Source organism: Herpailurus yagouaroundi, unplaced genomic scaffold, assembly GCF_014898765.1.
Source record: "Herpailurus yagouaroundi ecotype Mexico unplaced genomic scaffold, PumYag 182, whole genome shotgun sequence".
NCBI classification, from domain to species: Eukaryota; Metazoa; Chordata; class Mammalia; order Carnivora; family Felidae; genus Herpailurus; species Herpailurus yagouaroundi.
This window is the reverse complement of record NW_024412413.1, coordinates 59,869,740-59,889,431: the sequence shown is the minus strand read 5'-3', so window position 1 is coordinate 59,889,431 and position 19,692 is coordinate 59,869,740. Positions and strand designations below refer to the sequence as shown.

At 48.5% G+C, this 19,692-nt stretch overlaps 1 protein-coding gene across 8 annotated transcripts in view; it reads right to left on the bottom strand.

Annotated features, from left to right (window-relative positions):
- Positions 1 to 60: 60 nt before the first annotated feature.
- SMARCC2 (SWI/SNF related BAF chromatin remodeling complex subunit C2) overlaps positions 61 to 19,692 on the bottom strand; it is a 20,044-nt gene continuing 412 nt past the window's right edge. Inside the window, exons 2-30 of one of the 8 annotated variants that reach the window (XM_040491747.1) lie at positions 17,650 to 17,769; positions 16,448 to 16,533; positions 15,898 to 15,979; positions 15,704 to 15,796; positions 15,037 to 15,106; positions 14,737 to 14,806; positions 13,973 to 14,048; positions 13,534 to 13,665; positions 13,319 to 13,434; positions 12,814 to 12,938; positions 11,729 to 11,788; positions 11,570 to 11,607; positions 11,154 to 11,284; positions 10,813 to 10,884; positions 8,525 to 8,638; positions 7,892 to 8,045; positions 7,114 to 7,206; positions 6,763 to 6,879; positions 6,608 to 6,670; positions 6,008 to 6,266; positions 5,612 to 5,773; positions 5,285 to 5,349; positions 4,946 to 5,081; positions 4,697 to 4,863; positions 4,149 to 4,283; positions 2,149 to 2,530; positions 1,771 to 1,854; positions 1,426 to 1,491; positions 61 to 874 (exon numbers count right to left, since the gene is read on the bottom strand). In XM_040491747.1, coding sequence (XP_040347681.1) covers positions 798 to 874; positions 1,426 to 1,491; positions 1,771 to 1,854; positions 2,149 to 2,530; positions 4,149 to 4,283; positions 4,697 to 4,863; positions 4,946 to 5,081; positions 5,285 to 5,349; positions 5,612 to 5,773; positions 6,008 to 6,266; positions 6,608 to 6,670; positions 6,763 to 6,879; positions 7,114 to 7,206; positions 7,892 to 8,045; positions 8,525 to 8,638; positions 10,813 to 10,884; positions 11,154 to 11,284; positions 11,570 to 11,607; positions 11,729 to 11,788; positions 12,814 to 12,938; positions 13,319 to 13,434; positions 13,534 to 13,665; positions 13,973 to 14,048; positions 14,737 to 14,806; positions 15,037 to 15,106; positions 15,704 to 15,796; positions 15,898 to 15,979; positions 16,448 to 16,533; positions 17,650 to 17,769 — 3,345 coding nt within the window. In that variant the 3' untranslated portion in view covers positions 61 to 797. Of the gene's footprint in view, positions 875 to 1,425; positions 1,855 to 2,148; positions 2,531 to 4,148; positions 4,284 to 4,696; positions 4,864 to 4,945; positions 5,082 to 5,284; positions 5,350 to 5,611; positions 5,774 to 6,007; positions 6,267 to 6,607; positions 6,671 to 6,762; positions 6,883 to 7,113; positions 7,207 to 7,891; positions 8,046 to 8,524; positions 8,639 to 10,812; positions 10,885 to 11,153; positions 11,285 to 11,569; positions 11,608 to 11,728; positions 11,789 to 12,813; positions 12,939 to 13,318; positions 13,435 to 13,533; positions 13,666 to 13,972; positions 14,049 to 14,736; positions 14,807 to 15,036; positions 15,107 to 15,703; positions 15,797 to 15,897; positions 15,980 to 16,447; positions 16,534 to 17,649; positions 17,770 to 19,692 lie in introns of all 8 variants that reach the window. The other 7 variants (XM_040491746.1, XM_040491742.1, XM_040491743.1 and 4 more) reach the window with 7 other exon arrangements.

Here is a 19,692-nt window from a genome sequence, read left to right as displayed (position 1 = left end):
TATTACCTACCACAGGAATCCCCAAAATATGTTTCCCCACCAAATACACATACGCTGACATCAACTACGCAGGTGACTTTTAAAAACACAAAACTGACATTCAGAGGGAAAGGGGTCATTGGCTGAGCTGGGGTGGCCTAGAACAGCAACACTGAGGAAGCAGCAGGAGAGATTAGTAGGAATAAACTGGGGATGGGGCGGCTGAGGGGGGTGGGGAATTGATTCGGTCACTAACGAGGGGGGGCTGGAAGAGACAGATTCGGCACCCTATTCTATCCCCAGAGCTCTCCCAGAACCTTAAATCCCCCTTTCCTGTCACCTCCCTCCTCCAAAAAATGTAAAAGTTGGGTGGGGTAGTTTTTTTTGTTTGTTTTGTTTTGTTTTGAGTGGGTGGAGGAAGCTGCAATGTGGCTTTTTTCTCTACTTCCTTTAAAGGGCTTAATTTTGTTTTATCCATAAAAAATGCAGTAGCTTTGAGGGGGGTGCACCCTTAGAAGTGGTTAATTAGAACCTTGTAGAAACACTTTTCCCCAGCCCTTTCTTCAAGGGCAGCATCCTCATCCTATCCTCTCTCCCAGAAATTAGAAACATCTTTTAAAGAGAAGTCCTTGAATAATCCAATATAAAAATGCATGCCCCTGACAGGCATGGCGGGGGCTTTGGAGGGGCAGGAGGAGCTTTCCTTACGTAGTGATGAACTCTCCAGGCTGGGGAAGGGTCCCAGTGGTGGGGAGAGGGCTGTTCCTGGAACCTTGATCTCCATAGGGGGTGAGGGAGAGAGATGTCTGGCTGGCTCCTCACTGTGGAGGTGGCACAGGGGTGACTGTGCCTGGGCTTGGGGCCGTGGGGTCTGGAGGCAGGGGGGTACCTGGGTCTGTGGAGAAAAGGAAGACGAATCAGCTAGGGTGAGCAGGAGAGAGATCCAGACCCAGGCCACCACAGACAAACAGAACTGGGCATGGCATGCAATGGGTGGGTAGGTGACTGAGGTACCCACAATGTACAACTTCATTTCCCAACACCCTCTCCCACCTCATACTGGGAAAACTGAAATACCCCAAATCTTCCTGCCCCCAAGGAAACTCTCTAAATGGGGCATTCGAACGTGATGGGAACAAGCAAAGGGGATGCCAATCATCATGCAAACAGGTAGCTGTTTTTCAAGTTTACAACTGAGATGCTGTGCCTTAGGACTCCTCCGTGACCCACCAGTGAAAGGCCCCAACGTCATCCCAGAGGTGGCAGCTGCCAGGGTGGGGACTGGTGGAGGACAGCCAGAGAGGCCCTTCCCCCTGTATTCTAATTTACCAGAGCGTTCAAAAAGGATTGTGGAGTTCTCGTGCCTAAGCCCTTCCCCCTACCTGCCCCCCATCCCTCCATGTAACCCCTTTCCCTCACCCTTCTCCCCTCCAGGACCCTTCTCACCTGGCAGTGGGCTGGCACTGGGCAGGAGGTTGCCCTGAACAGCTGCCACAATGGCAGGGCTCTGGGCTGCGGCGGATCCGAGCCCCGGCCCGAGAGGCAAGGAAGATGGCATGGTGGTGGTCGCCGGCAGGTTAGGATGTAGAGGGTTCGCCATGGACACAGGCAGGTTAGGTGGGGGAAGAGTGCCCGGGGCAAACGGGAGATGGTGGTGATGCCCATGCAGGTTAGGAGGAGGGGGCAGGTTAATACTGATGGAGTCAGCTAGACTACCAAATGGGATGATGGATGGAGCGGGAGGAGGAGGAGGAGGCGGCATGCCAAAAGGCAAACCCAAAGGAGCATTACCCGCCACGCCTGGGTGCCCGCTGCCTGGCACTGCCCCTGGCATCATTGAGGGAGGAGTTTGTTGGTTGGGGAACGGTGAGGGGCCTGGAAACACAGAGGAGAGACCAAGGAGGTTAGAGGCATAAAACCTCCCTAACCAACTCACTGTCCCAGCAAGGATAACCTAGCCACTCCTCAGCACCACTTTTCCTGATACGAGAATAAGTGATAAATCCCTGGAATAAAATTCCAAAGCTCTGGGTCTGGGGCAGGATTGCTGTCGTCTCAAGGATATAACAGAGGTGAGAGAGAACCCATCTGCAGAAATTTCCAGTCCTGTCACAGATCCCTTTTGAGGGAGCCTTCTAATCAGCAAGGGTTCCAGAACCCAGAACTTACCATGGGGTCCAGGGGGGGGTACCCCTGGCGGAACCGCCCCAGGCTGGGGGGCTCCAGCTGGCTGCTGCTGCTGCGGCCCTGCCGTTGACCCTGCGGGCCCAATCTGTTCAGAGGGGCCCATGCTTCCAGGAGGGGCCCCGCTGCCAGCAGGAGCAGGGACCACAGAGGCCGGAGCCATGGCCAAGCTGTGAACTGCGGGTGGCCCAGCAGTGCCCGCAGGTGGGATAGGCTGGGAGCCTGGGGGCAGGGCTGGTGGTGGCTGCTGCTGCTGTTGGTGCATTTGTTGGAAGTGCTGCTGCCGGGCCCTCATCTCTGCGTACTTCAGCTGCTCCATGTGGAAGGCTTGTCTGTCGGCCAGGAGCTGCTGCCTCTGATACTCCAGCTGCCAGTGCCAATTGAGTACCGTTACCCACGTTCACAAGATCACAAAGGCAAACACCTTGCCCCCTGCTTTGTCTTCTGACAAATCCAGCCTCTCATTCTGGCAGTTCCCCACATCACATGTAAATCTTGTGCTTGGGCTTGCCCTGCCCTCCCCTGTCCTCCCCTTAAGAATTCCCATGACCATGTCTTCTGGCTGCCCACATGGCTTCTCACTGCAGTGGAGTTAATCTAGTGGGGACCCTTACTCATTTCAGCTTCGAAGCTTTGAATCTGACATTATGTTCATTTGGAAAACGCTTCCAATTCCTCTTGTCAACTTGCGTTTTCTTCCCCCAAAATTGGCTAAAACACTGACCATTTTTAGGAAGCCATCCCAGATCAACTCATTAGCCTCTGAGCTTTGCCTTTATTTTGTTATATCTCAGGACTTATATACGTGATTTAGAATCTTTTAATTTGAATTTGTCAGATACTTTAAGCATTCACTTTTTGATGCCTCTGTATTGAATATTGGATATCTCCAATTAAACTGCAGGTTCTCTGAGGTTAGGATCCCTGTTTTCTATTTCTTTTTATATGGTCTCAAAAACAAAATGGTTTGGGGTGCCTGACTGGCACAGTTGGTTAAGCGTCCGACTCTTGATCTCAGCTCAGGTGATGATCTCACATTTGTGAGTTCAAACCCCACATCAGGCTCTGCGCTGATGGTGCAGAGCCTGCTTGGGATTCTGTCTCTGCTTCTCTCTGCCCTTCCCCTGTCTGTATGTGCGTGCGCGCTCTCTCTCTCTCTCTCTCTCAAAATAAATAAACATTTTTAAAAAATGGTTTAATACATTGTCCATCCCATCCCCCTTCCAAGTTTACCTCCTGGATCTGAAGCCCCCTCCCTCTCATCATCCCTTAAACCTGCTCACTCATTCAACGATATTCACACTCTACAATGGGTAAAACACTGGTCGAGGACCTGGAAATGAGGCAATCAAAAAAATAACTAGATGGTTAAGCGTCCAACTCTTGATTTTGGCTCAGGTCATGAGCTCTGCAATGGGGTTAGAGCTGGGCATGGAGCCTGCTTAAAATTCTCTCTCCCTTTCCCTCTGTCCCTTCCCTGCTTGTGTCTTGCTCTCTCTTTCTTGCTCCCAATAAATAAATAACTAAATTTAAAAAACAAAAAAACCAGGGGGTGCCTGGGCTGGGCAGCTCAGTTGGCTGGGTGTCCCACTCTTGATTTCAGCTCAGGTCACGATCCCAGTGCCCAGGGAACAAGCCCCGAGTCAGGCTCCACGCTTAAGCCTGCTTAAGACTCTCTCTCTCTCTCTCTCTCTCTGCCCCTCTCCCTTGTTCATGCTCTCTAAAATTAAAAAAATTAAAAAACAAAAACAAAAAACAAAAACAACTAAGATCTCTGCCCCATGATGCTAACATTCTATGGGACCTCAGGCTTCAAGCTTCACCTGTGGGTCACTTGTCCTTAACTGCCTGGAGTTAACTCCTCCTGCTCCTCTGCTGTGAAGCCCTGTTACTCTCAGGCTTTCTGCACTGTTGCTCACCCCCATCCTAAACCAAGGTATAGCTCAGAGGCAAGGTTCCACTGGCCAGCAGGGGATGCTACTCACTGCCTCTCGCTCCCGGTCCATGATCGTCTCCAACTCTTCAAAGTGCCGGAGTTTGATCTCCAACTTTTTCATCTGGGTCTCCACCAGCAGGGCCACCAGCGATTTGATCTTCCTCTCCTCCACGGCGGCCAGGTGCTAGGGAAGGCAGGGAGGGCAGCACATGAGTGGGAGGGCCCCGCAGGAGACATGCCAGGGAGAGGGTGGCAAGGTGGAAGCTGGCAGGTTTTAAGAAAGAACTTGCTGTGGTCACAACCCACAGAGTAGCAAAGCATTCATATTCTTAAAAGAATATGAAAGAAAAAAAAAAGAGTGAGTAGCAAAGGATAAGACAAAATCAAATAATTAGAGGGTAAAAACAGGCCTAATGCTAAAAGGCTTCAAGAAGCTTAGAAAAGAGATGACCAACTCTCCCTCTCAGGATCAAAATGAGAAGAAAACAGACCAGGATCATGGAAGTGAGGAGCACAGGAAGATTTCCTCCAGATGAAGGGAGATCAGAGAAGGGGGCAGCTCCGTCCCTGGGGGTCTTCTGGGTCTCTGGCCCTCACCTTGGCCTTCACAGCGGCGGCAGCCAGGGCAGCAGCAGCGGCGGTGGAGAGATTGCCCTCGCCGATGTCCCGCTCCACTTTCGTCTTCCTCTCCCCCTCTGACTCCACCACTTCCTTCAGCACCTCCTCCTGCCCCTCCTTTGGTTCCTTCTCCTTGTCGGGGTCGACTGTGTCAGAAAAAAGGTGGGGTCAGCCCTACAGCCCCACTTTGCCTTCCTGGACCCCCAACCACCATGCTGGGAAGCTCACCTATTGGGTCCCCATCGCTCTTCTCTGACTCCTTCTCGCTGTCACCTTGTTTCCCTTTCTCTTCATCCTTCTTGGGAACCTCGCTGGTTTTCTCTTTCGCTTCTTCCTCGACAGCCCCAACTCCTTCTCGGGGCTCCTGAAGTCCCAGTGAAAGAAAAGTAGACAATATCAGGGTAGCTGCTACTCACACAAAGGGCCCAGACTGGGAAATGAATTTTCACCCCGCACTTTGGAGGTACCTGTACTCCAGACAACAGCCCCACCTAAGCCCAGCACCCCCTTCCCCACCGTGCCACCCCAGCACCTCCACCCTCCCAGCCCAGCTCATTGACACTATACCTTAGGCTCCTTCTTCTCCTCTGTGGCCTGGCCCTCTGCCCGTGCCTCATCAGTCCCGCTCTCCTCTAGGCCCGTGGGAAGAGGAAATGGGAAATGTCTGATACAGAGACCGTCTCTGGGACACTTTTCCAAAAGCCCTCTCTCCTACCCAAACTCTTAGTGACAGGACTGGCAGGGAGCCACAGTCCCTAAGATGGAGTCCTGGGGAAAATAAAAACCCTGCCAATCGTCCCCATTCGACAACTCGAAGCAGGGACAGCACAAGGATATGAGGTGGCTCTGGGTCTTCGTGACAGGGGAGAACTCTGGGAACTTTCCAGGTCTTACCGATCCGCTCAGGCTCATCAGAGGTGGTTCCGGCGATACCACTGCTTTCCAGACCGAAGGCTGGGTCCGCCTTGCCTGTCACTTTGGCAGCTTCCTCCACTTTCCGAACGTGGGCCTCCACCAAGGCTGTGGGTACTTCTTCCTTCATTTTGGAGAACTCTTCTGCAAGATCCAGAGAGGACAAGGCTGGGGCAGGGGCAGGCAGGCAGTTCTAACTGTCCCTATGAAAGCGGCCTCACAAACCCATCTCTTCATCTAGACCAGCACGGAGCTAGACAGGTGCCTGAGCTGACGCCAGCAGCAGACAACGCCAGCAAGGCAGCCAAACTGGAGGGGCTTTCAAGGTCTGAGTAACCAGCCCTTCAAACCAAAGAGGCCAGGACCCCTCCACATTACCTAGGGCCGACTTCGCAGCAGCAGAGGCGACTCGAGGATCGACGACAGAGGCCAGGAAGGCAACAGTGCTCATAACAGGGTTGCCTGACTGACTGAAGGGGATAGGCTGGTAGGCCAGGGGGCCCAGGGAGGCCTCTGAGTCCTCCAGGTACGGGTCTTCAATGGGAAGACGAAGAAAATGCAAGATGCACTCATCCTGCGTGCGGCTTCCCACGTGTTCTGACACTTTGTTCCAGTCATCTTTGTACATTTCCAGTGCCTGGTGGTAGTGGTGGAGACACAACTTCCTTACTTAGCCACTTTCCTTGAAGGTCAACTCCCCCCATCCTACTAAGGGTAGCGGGCTTCAAAGATCTCTGTGTTGTGGTGTTTGTGGAGTCTGCTGGGTCCCAGGGGAATCTCCAAGTAGCACTAAGAAAGGATATGGAGTTAATGAAATGGCCCAAATGCCTGGCCTGAAGCTGTTCCCTGGGGCAGGTGCAGCAGGCAGCGGGGAGGAGACACACTGGGGACAAGATCACGCTCTCTGCACTCACAGGTGCAGCTGGCACCCTGGCCACTTCTGTTTTCATAGAACTCTCCTTTCCTTGCCCAAATTACCTCTAAGAGTAGCAGGGTCTCCTGTTCCGTCCACTCTCGAGTGGCACTGGCTGCAGCTTTACTCTGCAGGAGAAACACGCAGGTCAGAGAGAGGAGGCCATGACTTCCAGAGAGTGAAGGTGCTCCACCCCTGAAGTCGGCCCACACCCCCGTACCTTGGAGGGGACGTTCTTCTTTGTGTACATGTCTGTGCGCAGCCCGAAGTTCTGCATGTCTGTTGGTTTCTCTTTGCCTTTGTCAGGGAAGTTGAGCATTTGCTGGGAAGCAGAGGTCTGCTATTTGTGGAGGGAAAAGAAAGAGGTGAGTACAAGTGACCGCAGGAGCTAGGGGCAGACAGAGAGAGAAAACAGACAGAAGGAGTTTCCTTCCCAAAGCCAGGGACCCCTGAGTGGGATTTCCTCCCTCACTGCTGTAGCTCCTCTGCTCTCATGTCTCTTCTTCCCCGAGCAGGGGCCCCCCAATAAAGGGGCAAATAAGAAGCCCAGCGGGGTCTACACCCCACCTACCAGCTCTGGCTTGCCCTTAGCCGTCTCTGGCACCAGGTCATCCAGCTCTTTGCCCTTTCGCCCAGCCTTGGTATCAGCATCAACCTGGCGGCCCTGGGAGACAGAGCTTGGCGTCATGGAAGCTGGGCAGGAAATGACCAGGCCAAGGCCCTGGAGGCCTCAAGACCAAATGCTGGGCGGCCCGCAAGCTCTGGGGGCACTCATGCCACTGTTCCATTTTCCCTTAATGATTAATTAGATCTGTAGTTGGCATGATACCCATTTATATTCACAAATATCTTTACAGGTTCCCTTAGGAGCTGGACAATTTAGGTTCTAATCCTAGATTTGGTACTCTGTGATCTTGGGCAAGCCACATATTCTGTCTTCTCTTAATTTTTGTAATGTATGAAATGGAAGTGGAAAAAAATGGAAGTGATCATAATTATGAGGCAAAAACGGAAAAAAAAATGTTGGAAACATGACAAAGTTAAAAAATTTCATGCAACTTCATTTTCAGCCATCTTTCTCTATCTCTTCCGTGCCCTACCCTGGCCTGTCTGCTCCTCAAGAACAAGGAGCATCTCTTCTCCCTCAGCAAGTCCTCACAGTCTCAGGTACAGAGGCTGAGAGAGGGTGCTAAACACACGGGCTGATTCCTGTGGCCCTTTGCATCCCATGGAAAAGGAAGAAGCCTCAAAACACTCCTGAACCATTACCCTAAAAAACCAGAAAAAGAAAAGTCCAAAGAAGCCCAGTTTTTCCCAACCCGACCCTGCCCCACAGCCCCTCACCCTACCTGCGGTGTCTTGGGCTGCAGAGGCACCAGCCCTGACGGCGTGTCTGCTAAGACATGGAAGTGAGAGGTGGGCGGAGGCCCCATCGGGGTTGGTCGACTCTCAGCATCCACCTGGTAGTTAATAAGACCCCACTGCTCTAGGAAGGCATGGACCCTGGGAGGAGAGAGGTGGAGACAGGGTCACATGGGACAGCCAGAAAGGGGCAGAAGTGGGGCATAACACTCCCTCTCCTCAGCCCTCTTCTCTGCTCATTCTGCTCCCTGGGAGATCCCATCTCCTCCCACACCCTAAATGCCAGTGACCCCCAGGTCTACCTACATATCCAGCGGGGACCTCTCTCCATAACCACTCACCTACTAGACCTCTTCTCCTGGATAGCCAGTAAAATCGAAGCAGGATCCTTCAACTACAGACATACTCCTTCTCCTTTTTCCCACATGCCAGAGAATGCCACTGCCATTCCCTCAAGTCACGCGTGCCCTGAATATGAACTCTGCCTTTCTCTAGAGGTGTTTTTTTTTTTTTTTTCCTTCTAATTCCCCTACGCTCCTTGCTGGCAGCCCCCCTTCTGCCAAGAGACATCTGTGGGCAGACATCCTTATGTACCCCCTTCCCCTCAGCTGCAGACCCACCTCATGATGGCACAGACATCACCCGCCAGGTTCCTGCGGCAGGCAGTGGAGGTAAGATACTCTTGGGGGTTCAGCCGGTAAGTGTCAATCATGAAGTTTCGATAAGCCAGGTAGCTTCGGAGAGAGACAGAAAGATGAACAAGAGGAAGAAAAAATAAGTCCATTGAGGACTGAAGGGTAGGAAAAGTGATAAAAGGGCTGACGATCCCTCCTGTGCGACAAAGAGGAAAGAGCAGATCATTTGCCTCGGCAAACACTGAGGGTTTACTAGATGTGAGGGCTTCAAACACTGCTACATTTTCCTTGATGGGGGGTTTTTAGCGAAATGAATTATCTCCTTGGCTGTAGTTAGGGGAGTTTTATCCAGCCTTTGAACAAGTAATAAAAACAGAAGAAAGGTGCCTTTATTTCCAAAGACAGGTGTTAAGGGGAGGCCTATCCATGCCTCCAACTAGTCAACATGATGTGGTATAAAGAATATATGTTTTTGTTTTTTAATTAAGCTCTACACTCAATTGAACTCACAATCCAGGGATCAAGAGTCACAGGCTCTATCTGGCTGTTAATAGAGCCTGTGACTCTTGATCTTGGGGTCATGAGCTCAAGCCCCACACTGGGTGTAGAGCTCACTAAAAAAAAAAAAAAAAAATGAAATAAAAGAATAAAAAATAATATATGTTTTGAAGGTGGAAAGATCTAAGTTCAAATCCCAGTTCTACCTGGCCTTGGGCAAGTTACTTAAGTTTTTTGAACCTCAGTCTCCTAATCTGTAAAGTGGAGTATCTGCTGAAGAATAGAAACGTCTACAGACATCTAGTACAGTGCCTGGCACATTTCAGGAGTTCAGTAAATGGTAGCTATTATGTGGTGTGCCATAAAGTTTGAGAACATGAGCCAGTATAAAGGATTCAGATCCTGGTTTTTCTACTTACTGGCTGTGTGATCTTAATCAAGTGACTTAACCTCTTTGTACCTCAGTTTCCTAATCAGTTAACTGGAGAGGATAATAGGACCTACCTCTAAAGGTAATGTGAAGATTAGTCAATGCATGTAAGACACATAGGATAGTGTCTGGGAGATAAACTTTCAATAGATACAGGCAATTATCACTATTTACTATCTTACATCAAGACCGCAAAGTGTAGAACAGTTCTAAATCCAACCCTGCCTACAGACTATGTTGAACTCATGTGACTGGGTCACCACTGCCTTTTCCTTTGGAGAAAGCAAGGCTTCGTCCTATACTGCTTTCCCCAGGAAGAGAAGAGAACCACAGGCTACAGGGAAAGAAACACAGTGGGAAGGCAAGATGGCCCCAAAGAGGGGAAGCTAAGGAACATCTGAGAAGCAGGCTCGTTCAGTTCTTAGGGGGATCAAAGCTTTCTCACCCTTCTCATCGTGATATTTCTCCTGGAGCACCTCTAACCATAGAAGATTGTCAAGACTCATCCAAAGCCAAACAGGTTTAGCCTGAGGCAACACCTTGAAGAAGATAGAGACTTCCAAGCCCCAAGCCTGCACTTTACATAACACTTCTCTCCAGAGAGCCCTCTCCATCCCTTAATTCAAAGGCTTGGAACTTCAGAGCTCTTCCTCTTGTTTTTCTATTAAAACCTACTCTTCGAGACCAGCCTGGTAATAGTCACTTACGTTTTAGTCAAAGCTATTATTTATGCTATTTGCATTTTATTATTTATTTTATTTTATTTTATTTTATTTTATTTTATTTTATTTTATTTTATTTTATTTTATTGAAATGTTTTATTTATTTTTAAGAGAGAGAGAGACAGAATATGAGCTGGGCAGGGGCAGAGAGAGAGGGAGGCAGAATCCACAAAGCAGACTCCAGACTCTGAGCCATCAGCACAGAGCCCGATGTGGGGCCTGAACCCGTGAACCACGAGATCATGACCTGAGCCGAAGTCAGACGCCCAACCGACCGAGCCACCCAGGCGCCCCAGTATTTGCATTTTAGATATCTTAGTAACTATGGATTGGAAGGCTCTGTATTCTGTTGAAAGAAATGGAGGCATCAGAGCAGGTACCCATTTTGTACAGAAAACCATGCTTAATACTGCCCCCAGGCAAATCACAGAGAGCATGCTACTGAGGCCACAGTGCTGGGCTAGGGCTTCCTGTGGGTGGAGATCGTGTCTTTGTAAGAGTACCATAGTGCCTGGCTCATAGAAGAAGCTCAAGAAATATTTGCCAAACTGGATGGTGCTAGATCAGGAAAGCTGATCAGGGACAGGAGGGAGAAAGAGAATCATGAGCTGAGATGCCCTTACATTTCTGGAGTCTTGGACTTGTTCTTGCCGTTAAAGAACTCAGGGAGAGCCCTCCGCTCAATGGCATGAACACTGTAAGAGAAAACGGAATCGATTAAGAAGACGCTGGTGGAGATGAGAGCCCCAAAGAGAGGTAAAAGCTAGAAGGGAGGGAGGGAGAACACAGTTCTTCGTTCCTTGAGGAGAACTTCTCACAGGGCTGTAAGACTCAAAGAGACCAGGAGCTCCCCTAAAACTGAAATATACCCCAGTCTGTCTGGCTAATGAAGAAATAACTTATTTGGAGACAGGAAGAGAAAGCAAGGAAATAGGGAGGCATGAGAAGATGGGAGAAAAAATACCTATTATAGTCAAACCAGGCAGCATAGCTGGGAATAATGATGTGGTGGGTCTGTTCAGTCACATTGTCCTCATGCAGGTCCGGGTTCTTCGTCTGCTCTCCCTTGTTCCCCGTACTGTTTTCATCCTCATCCTACAAGTACAGAGGCTGCTAGCCACACAGCATTCCCATTTTGCCCCTGGCGACCCTCTGCTTCTCCCACACCCCAGGAACGTGGGCACTGAGGATGGGTATGCGAATGAAGAATACAGGCCCAGAACTTGGAAAGGGTCAGAATTTTGAGTTTTGAACAATAGCTAGAACTAGTCTAAGGTGGGAAAACTTGGGGCGATGGAAAGTTCTGAGTATCAGGAACTTTATAAGCACAAATCAGAATCCCATAGAGAGGTAAAGAAGGCTTCTCTAAACTGGCTGCACCTTGCCCGTGGTCTCCATGCTTTCATCCTCCTGTTCATCTGAAAGAGAGAGGCAGTAAAATAGAAGGTCGGAGTCTCCTGTGGGGCAGGAGAATCCTACTTTCTGAAAAGCCGCGGCAGGCTAGGGGAAGGTGACAGCTGCGCCCCCTCTCCTTCTTACCCAGGTCAGTCATGGTGCCTCCTTTGACTGGGGCTGACTCGGAATCCTTCTTAGTGTTTACTGCCAGGAAAGAGAGTCATTTTACCAGACAGGTTCTGCCCAAATCAAGCCCTTACCTCTCCACCTTTAACAAGTCTTAGAGATCTCGCTTTCTCCAAATACTTCTGTCCATCTAATCCCAAAAAACAGTAACTGCCTCCAGGCACAGTCATTGTAGGGCTTGAATCTCACCCGCCATTTTCCCTCCTTCCCCCACCCAAAATTCACTTAACTGTTTACCTATAAGGAAGCATCTTTTACTCTATGGATGTGCATAAATCATTTCTGTCTTTGACAGGTCTCCTTATCTCCATCTATGTGTCTGTAAATTCTTAATGGACAGAGTCTGACCAAATCACTCTGTAGAGGAATGGTAGGATCTTCAACATTTTTTAAAGCAGAGGACTTGCCTTAACTGAATCCATACCCAATAGCACAGGAAAAAACATGAATACAGAAGAGAGCTGCTGTGATTGATGAGGGGGTGGAAGCCAGAACTCCTCTCTCTCAGTACCCGCACCCCCACCCCTGAAATACACTCCTGGATATTATTTGAGCTTGTCTATGGAATACAGATCATATTCCACATTTACAACTGTACAACTCTTTAGCACCACAGAGCAATGATCTCCAAGGTGGGGTTCTCACATAGGATACAAAACATGGTCCACTGGAATACAGGCAAAGAATAGAACTTCTCTTTACATTTGTTTTTTAATCTTATCTTTTACATTTTCCCATTTTTAGGTAATGTTTGCATGTATTTAATAGTGTTTCTAAAGTAATGGAATAACAGTAGACATGTACAATTTATACTTGAATACTGGTGGGGGTACATGATCAAAAACAGTTTGGAGACAACTACTGTCAGGCGTAAAGCACAGTCCACAACTCAGATATGGATATGATGTCAGGACTGTCCATGGTGATGAAAATAATTTTAATAACCAGCTAAACTGAAGGGAGAGCTCCTTAAGACCTGGAGCTGGGCCTGGGAAATCAGCCCTCTCCAAAGGTGGGTCCCAGGGGTTTGTTGTGGCCCATACCTGTTTTAGGCAATGTCACCTCCTCTACATTGGGGACTGGTGAAGGCTCATCCATGTCCTTTGTTAGGTCTTCTTGCTCCTCCTCTCTGTGGCCACGCTTTGACTTGGTGTAAGGTGTTGAGGGACTGGGAAGGGAAGGGAGTGAAAGAGAATCCAGTCATCTTTGGACAAAGAGTCCCTGGAAGTTGAGGTTCAAGGGGAGCAAAGCAAGAAGAGAATCCCAAAGATGGAACTGAGCATACCCAGAAACCCATCACTATAGAGTACTGGGAAGTACAAAGGCTTTGCACTTGAAGATTTAGCTCTCTTTGAGTCTACTAGTGGCTGCAACCAGAATAACAACCAGGCAGCTAAAGAAGACCTCATTGTCCCTCTCAGGACATGGACAGGAATATGGCCTACCCAGGTCAGGGCCAGGTGGTTATGGGAAGGAATCTGTCCTCCCTTCCTTCAACATGGTGTGGAGAGAATGGTGAAGGTGGGGGCAGGGTAGGGGATGGCATACCCTTTCTTAGCATTTTTCTTCTTAGCTTCTGGAGTTGGTGAAGGAGAGGGAGAGCGCTTCCTCTTCTTATAGTTCCCCCCTTTCTTGTCCCGTCGGTCTGAATCTGGGCTGTTCACCTGCAGGTTGCAGAATTGGAGCAAATGTCAGCCAACAAGCCCCACTGAAGACTTATTCCAAGATTAAGGGATCAAGGTAAAAAGAAGAGGAATTTTAACCTCATCTGTCAGTGTCTTGGCTGAAATCTTCTTTCGGCGGGAGACAGGGCTTTTGTCATCATTCACCTCGTAGTCTTCCTCATTCATCCATTCATTGAAAGTGTCTGTGTCCAGAATCCACTTTGCATGAACCTGAAGTACAAAGACAGACTGTGCTGGAAAGAAGCCTGAAAGCCACAGCTCTGTCTGGGGACCCTGAACAGAAAAGCTGAAAGGTACAGGAGCCTGTGCTTCATCTCCAAATGGTGGTCTGGTCCTGGTATGAACCACTTTTTTTTTTTTTTTTTTTTTAAGAATTTATTTTTAAGTAGTCTCTACACCTAACATGGGGCTTGAACTTAGAATCCCGAGATCAAGAGTCACACAGTCTACCAACTGAGCCAGGCAAGCACTCTCTGGGATACTTTTTGGGGTACTTTAGGGGACAAGAAATGCTCACCTTCCTAGGTTTCTCAGGAGTTGGAGCATCTTCCACAGATGCTTCAATTTCACTGGCTGGGATCCAAGTGTCGTAACTGCCATAGGAAATTGGTGAAGTCAGATCAATGGGATGGAGTTGTGGAAAAGTAAAGTGCAAATCTTTTACCTTTCTCATTTGCAAAAAAAGTATTGGGTTGTTAGGTTATTTTTTGGTATGATTATTTTTCCAATTGATATCGGGATTATTTTCATTATAAAATAATAAAAACAATTTCAGAAATAAAAAAAGAAAGAAAAGAGTCCCTTTAACACAACTGTTCAGTATATATTTTTCCCAGTAAATTTTTTCTGTACCATTTTGTTTTTACATAACTGCAATGTCACTAGTGTTATTTTACAATCCTACTTTTTAGCATTTAATATTTATCTACAAATTATCCATGTTATTTCTATCAGTTCAATGGCTGCATAATAGTCCACTGAGTAGATAAACAAATTGCTGAAACATTTTCCCATTGTTAGACATTTAGATTGTTTCTAACATTTACTTATCATAAATTATACTGGAAGAGCCGTTTTACACATAAAGCCCCAATCTTTTTAGCCTAAGCCTCATTTAATAAGTCCAAACCTCTCCCAAGACAAAATTCTCATAATAGATAGAAGAACAAATTAACAGACCTAAAAATAACCCCAAAAGAAAGCTTGCTTGCTTTGCTAGATGTTCTAGGGCTTCTCAGTCTGGCTCTCATACTTAAACCTGCCCTAAGACCCTGTCCTCACCTGTCAGGATAGTAGCCCCAGTGCAGAAGAACCTGCTTATCCCTCTTCATGACTGGTCGTACCCATTCCTCTGGGGGTAAAAACAGAACAAGGAGAGATGTAAGCTAAAGGGGCATACAGAAAATAACAGTACACAATTTGTGTTGCTGCCAGGGACCTGGAAATAGGGATATAAGGCAGTAGGAGGGCTCAGAGTTGAAAAGAAAGAGGAGGTGCCAAGGCACTGTGCGGGGGCTGAGCAGTGCCCCCACTGCTAGTCTAAGCCATTCACTGCAGTGGCCAAGAAAACCCAGGTCTCACCTTCTTCCAGGTTCCCTGGGATGGGATACACAACATGGGAGGCATTGCTCTTATCCTCAGTGACTGTTCCCTGCATGGCACAAGGAAAAGTAGGTAAATATGGTGCCCTCCGAATTACTCATGGGTATAAATAAACCAAAATAAGATTTAACCACAGACCTGCCTTCCTAATCATATTCTGCTCAAAATGGTATTAAAGTTGGCTTGCCTTTTTTAAGCACACAACAGCTGAGAGGCAGAGGGAAATGGCTGGGATTGTGCTAATAACGAAGAAAAGCAAAGAACTAAAAGTTGCTGCAGATAATCCTCTGAACAGATAATCTACACGTGGGAAATGTAAAGTTGACTATATGTCCCCAGCAGTGATATCTGCTTTTTATTATAGAGTTCCAGAGTAAAGGTTTCATTCCTCTGAAATCAGGCAATCTCTGGCTTTCCGTACCCCCAGGCCAATGCAGCGGCTAGGAACAGTGATCTAAACCTGTCAAGACTGGGTGGGAGAAGCAAACAAGAAAAAGTAGCTCGAGGCTTTAAGCCTAGTCTTTTCCCAAGTAGGCAGAGGCACCTCTGCAGTAGAAAACATGTCACCTGAGGGCTGCTTATTGTATTGAAATGATCAGGAAGACAGTCATGCAGTTTCCAAAGCTCGCCTGACCCACCCACTCACCTGGTGTCTCTTGATAATGTCCTTTAATTTCCCTAGCAGTTTGGGTTCAATTTCTGGGCACAGAAAAATGTTAGGTCGAGACAGGCAGTTATTCTGTGGGGAGAAGAAAGAGATGGGATGGGATCATGGGAAAGGCGTGATTTGGATTTTCACTGAGGGAAAGGAGATGGACAAGGGAGGTTCTTGACTATTACCTGCACCAAGGATTTCTCAATGGTCATGAACATTTCCACGTTGCGGTCCATGCGTGATGGATTCTGGAAATCGTAACGCCGCCTTGAAAAGAGGCAATAACTTATAGTGAGTGTTATAGATCAGGTCTGAGGATGAGGTTAGGGTATATGACTTTTCAGCATGGGAAATCAGAAAGCAGTTTTGCTCACAACAGTTGCCAAAATGGCCTGGGATCTGGGGTTCACTAAGCTCGACTCCATGAATCATTTGTACTTAGTCCAAAAGGACAAAGAAAAGCTTGAGATGCCAACCTAAGAATCCCCTTTCCTCTACAACACACACATTGATGCACACACACATACACACATACATACTCACTTGCTCTTAGACACTATTTTGGCTCTGATTCTCAGCCATTTTTCTGACCTAGCAAGTCACACCTACTGACCTAGCAAAGTAAGAGACTCGGAAGAAGGTCTACCTACGTTCTCCCATCCCAGAAAGACCCCAGGAAATCATAAAGGGGGAGTCCCTCTAAATGTAAGAAGCACAGAGAAGAAGGCATCTCACCATCCCTGGTCACTCTTGAATTTGTAGGCAGCTGCAAGTATGTGGCACAGGGAGCCTCCTGCTTTGAAATCTAGGAAACATTTGATCTACAAAATTGAAATAGGAAAAAAGTATGTGAGAGTTACATCCTAGATTCTCTTATTAACAATCCTTTCAGAAAATCCCATGCAAAACTAATCTCTCTCTCCAAGCTGGACTTCTTTAACCCTTATGCCACCGTATCTTGTGGCCTGGAAGAAGGGGGAGAAAGAAACCAGTATTCACAAAGCCCCACCTTGTGCCACGTACTTACTGGTTACTTCATCACCCATTACAGAACCCCTACAAGGTAGAGATATTAATCCCATCTAGAGATGAAGGGCTAGATACTCAAAAGGTTTAAATGACTTGCCCAAGATCACAGAACACCAAGTGGCAGAGCCAGGATTTGAACACAAGCCTGTGCAAATCCAAATCTCATCCAAATCCCTTTTAACCATGCCATAAGAGGGGGCACCTGGGTGGCTCAGTCGGTTAAGCGTCCGACATCAGCTCAGGTCAGGATCTCACAGTTTGTGAGTTTCAGCCCCGACGTCGGGCTCTGTGCTGACAGCTCGGAGCCTGGAGCCTGCTTCGGATTCTGTGTCTCCCTCTCTCTCTCTCTCTCTGCCCCTCCTCAGCTTGCGCTCTCTCTCTCAAAAATAAGTCAACATTAACCATGCCACGAGAGTTTCACGTATGAGCTCAGACACGCTGAGATAACCTACTGCACAAAGTATTTGTTTTTTAAGATTTTATTTTAGGGGTGCCTGTGTGGCTCAGTCGGTGAAGTGTCCGACTCCTGATCTCAGCTCAGGTCTTGATCTCAGGGTCATGAGTTCAACCCCTGTGTTGGGCTCCATGCTAGCCGTGGAGCCTACATACATACATACATACATACATAAATATCAAGACTTTATTTTTAAGTAATCTCTACACCCAACGTGGGGCTTAAAGTTACAACCCCCACATGCTCCAACGACTGAGCCACCCAGGCGTGCCTTGTTGCACAAAGTATCACTAAGACAAAGAGAGCGGTAAACTGGGGACTAGGGCAAGCCAGTAATGCCCTGACCAGGGATAGGGATGATAGGAAATTACTCAAATCTCAAAAAGTATAAAACTTACAAAACCCCCACAACTCCCTCTCCAGTTTGGAGGATTCCCCATGCATTCGCACTCACCGGCAGTTTAGTGAGTGGTGCATTGCTGACATGTTTGCCAAAAACTTCTTCCTGAAACTGTAGCAGCTGTACAACCAGGCTAGACAAGGACTTGTTGGTGGGTGGTTCAGCTTGTATATACTAAGAAGACAGAGGGAAAGGTAAGAAAAGGAGACTCCAGATGAATTGTCCATTATCTCCCTTATTTCTTCCCAGGGAGCTCTAGAAACATCTGGGGTAGAAAAAATAGGCTCTTCTTCCTCCACATGTCTAGTTTCTATAAAGAAAATGGCAGAAGGGAAGCCTTCTAAGCCCCTCACCAGAAGTTGACATTCTGCTGCCCCCAGCCCAACCTGCCAGCATTGGAGGCCACGGAGACTTCCTATTCTTTCTCAGCTACACCCTGAAATTGGAGTTGAAGGACCCTGATTTCTAGTTAACAACACTGAAGGTGGTAAAATTCTGAAGGTTCCTTAAGTTCAGGCAATGGAAGCAACACCTTTGAGGCTCTAAGCAAGACAACAGTGTATTTCTTGGGGTAACTCTGTGGAAGGCCAAGACTCCCCCCTAGAACGCAGCTTAATACGAAAGGTGCAAGGAAGTGAGGCAAGGCAAACAGACTGAGAGCTGAGTTTGTGCATTCTGCTTCTACTAGGAACTGGGCACAAAAGTCTTCGTAGGCTCTCCTAGATGGCAAGGACCAGCTACTAAGACCCAGCCTGGTGAGAAAGAGCAAGAAAACATCTATCCTTTCGGGGGAAACTGTATCCGAGACAAGCAACCCTGGGCCTTCTTACACATTTCCATATTATGCTACCTAGTATCCTAGCCTTCTGTTCTAATTTAAACCTGAGCCAACAGGCTAACTTTCTCTTTACCTTCTGACCCCTGTTTCCTCAACCCTAATCACAGAGAAAAGTGCTCTTCTCAGTGGGAGATGTAAAGAGAGCCTTGAAGGAAAAGGTAACTGACAAAGAGCTAAGAACTTGAAAGCTGAATTTGAAAGCTCACAGGCTGTCAATCCCCCCAGGGCCAGAGACTAAGCCCCTAGACTGATCTCCCTTCCAAAAAGGTCAAAGGAAGAGGCTGGGGAACCAGAGCCTCATGCTGGGGTACAGGCAAAAGCCACAGACCCAGCAGCTGTTTGTCAGGATTCTGACACTCAGAGAGACCTCTGAGATAGGGCCATAAGCAGGATCAGAGGGGCGTTCTCCTAAACAACCCATCACACTTCTGACAGGCTGCAAAGCTGGGCAGGAAGAACTGAGGAGCTGAAGGAAAACCAGAAACAGAACCTCTAACTGGGAATAGTGAAAAGGAAGAGGCAGACTATCTCCACAGAAAAACCCTATGTATAGATGTTCCTTTAAACGAGGCCTAAAGACAAAGACACCACCAGGAAGAGGTTTGACAGAAAAGTCAGGTAAGGCTTTTTGAACCCTTTGTTCACTACCTTATTATCTCCAGTTCCGAGCCGGGGGGCCAGAGATATAAAGCTGTCCTAGCCTCTGAACCCCAAACCAAAGGCAGTGCAAGGCCAGGTGGCCCAGTGACTTCATTGTGAAGCTGAGGAATGGCTTAAGAGGTGGCTGCCCAGGAACTGCTATACCCCTGCCTCCCAAGAGGTTTCCTTGCCCCTTGGATGAAAGTGGGGGACAAGCGGTAGAGACAGGTGGGCGGGGGGTGCTTCTTAGGGCTGATGAGCAGCCAAGGGCCTGCTCTGTGGCTGTTTACCGTCCTGCTTTCATCATCTCTCCGAACATACACAAAGCACTAGGGAGGCCTCAGCCTACCGGTACCTGGCTCCGTGGGGAGCTCTGGCGGGCACCGTGGCGGGCACGCTGGGGCGTGTGTGTGTGTAGGAGGGGGGGGGGGGGGGCATCAGACACCCCGTCCACCCTCGGCTGCCTCTCCCGGAAAAGCCGGGAAGGCTCTGGCCCAGGAGAGGGTGGGCGGCTGGCACCGGGACCCGCCAGGGCAGTGGAGAAAAACAAGGGGCAGAGGGCGCAGCAGGGAGGGCGGGGGCTGGAATCCCAGGCTGCGGGGGGGGGGGGGGGGGGGGGG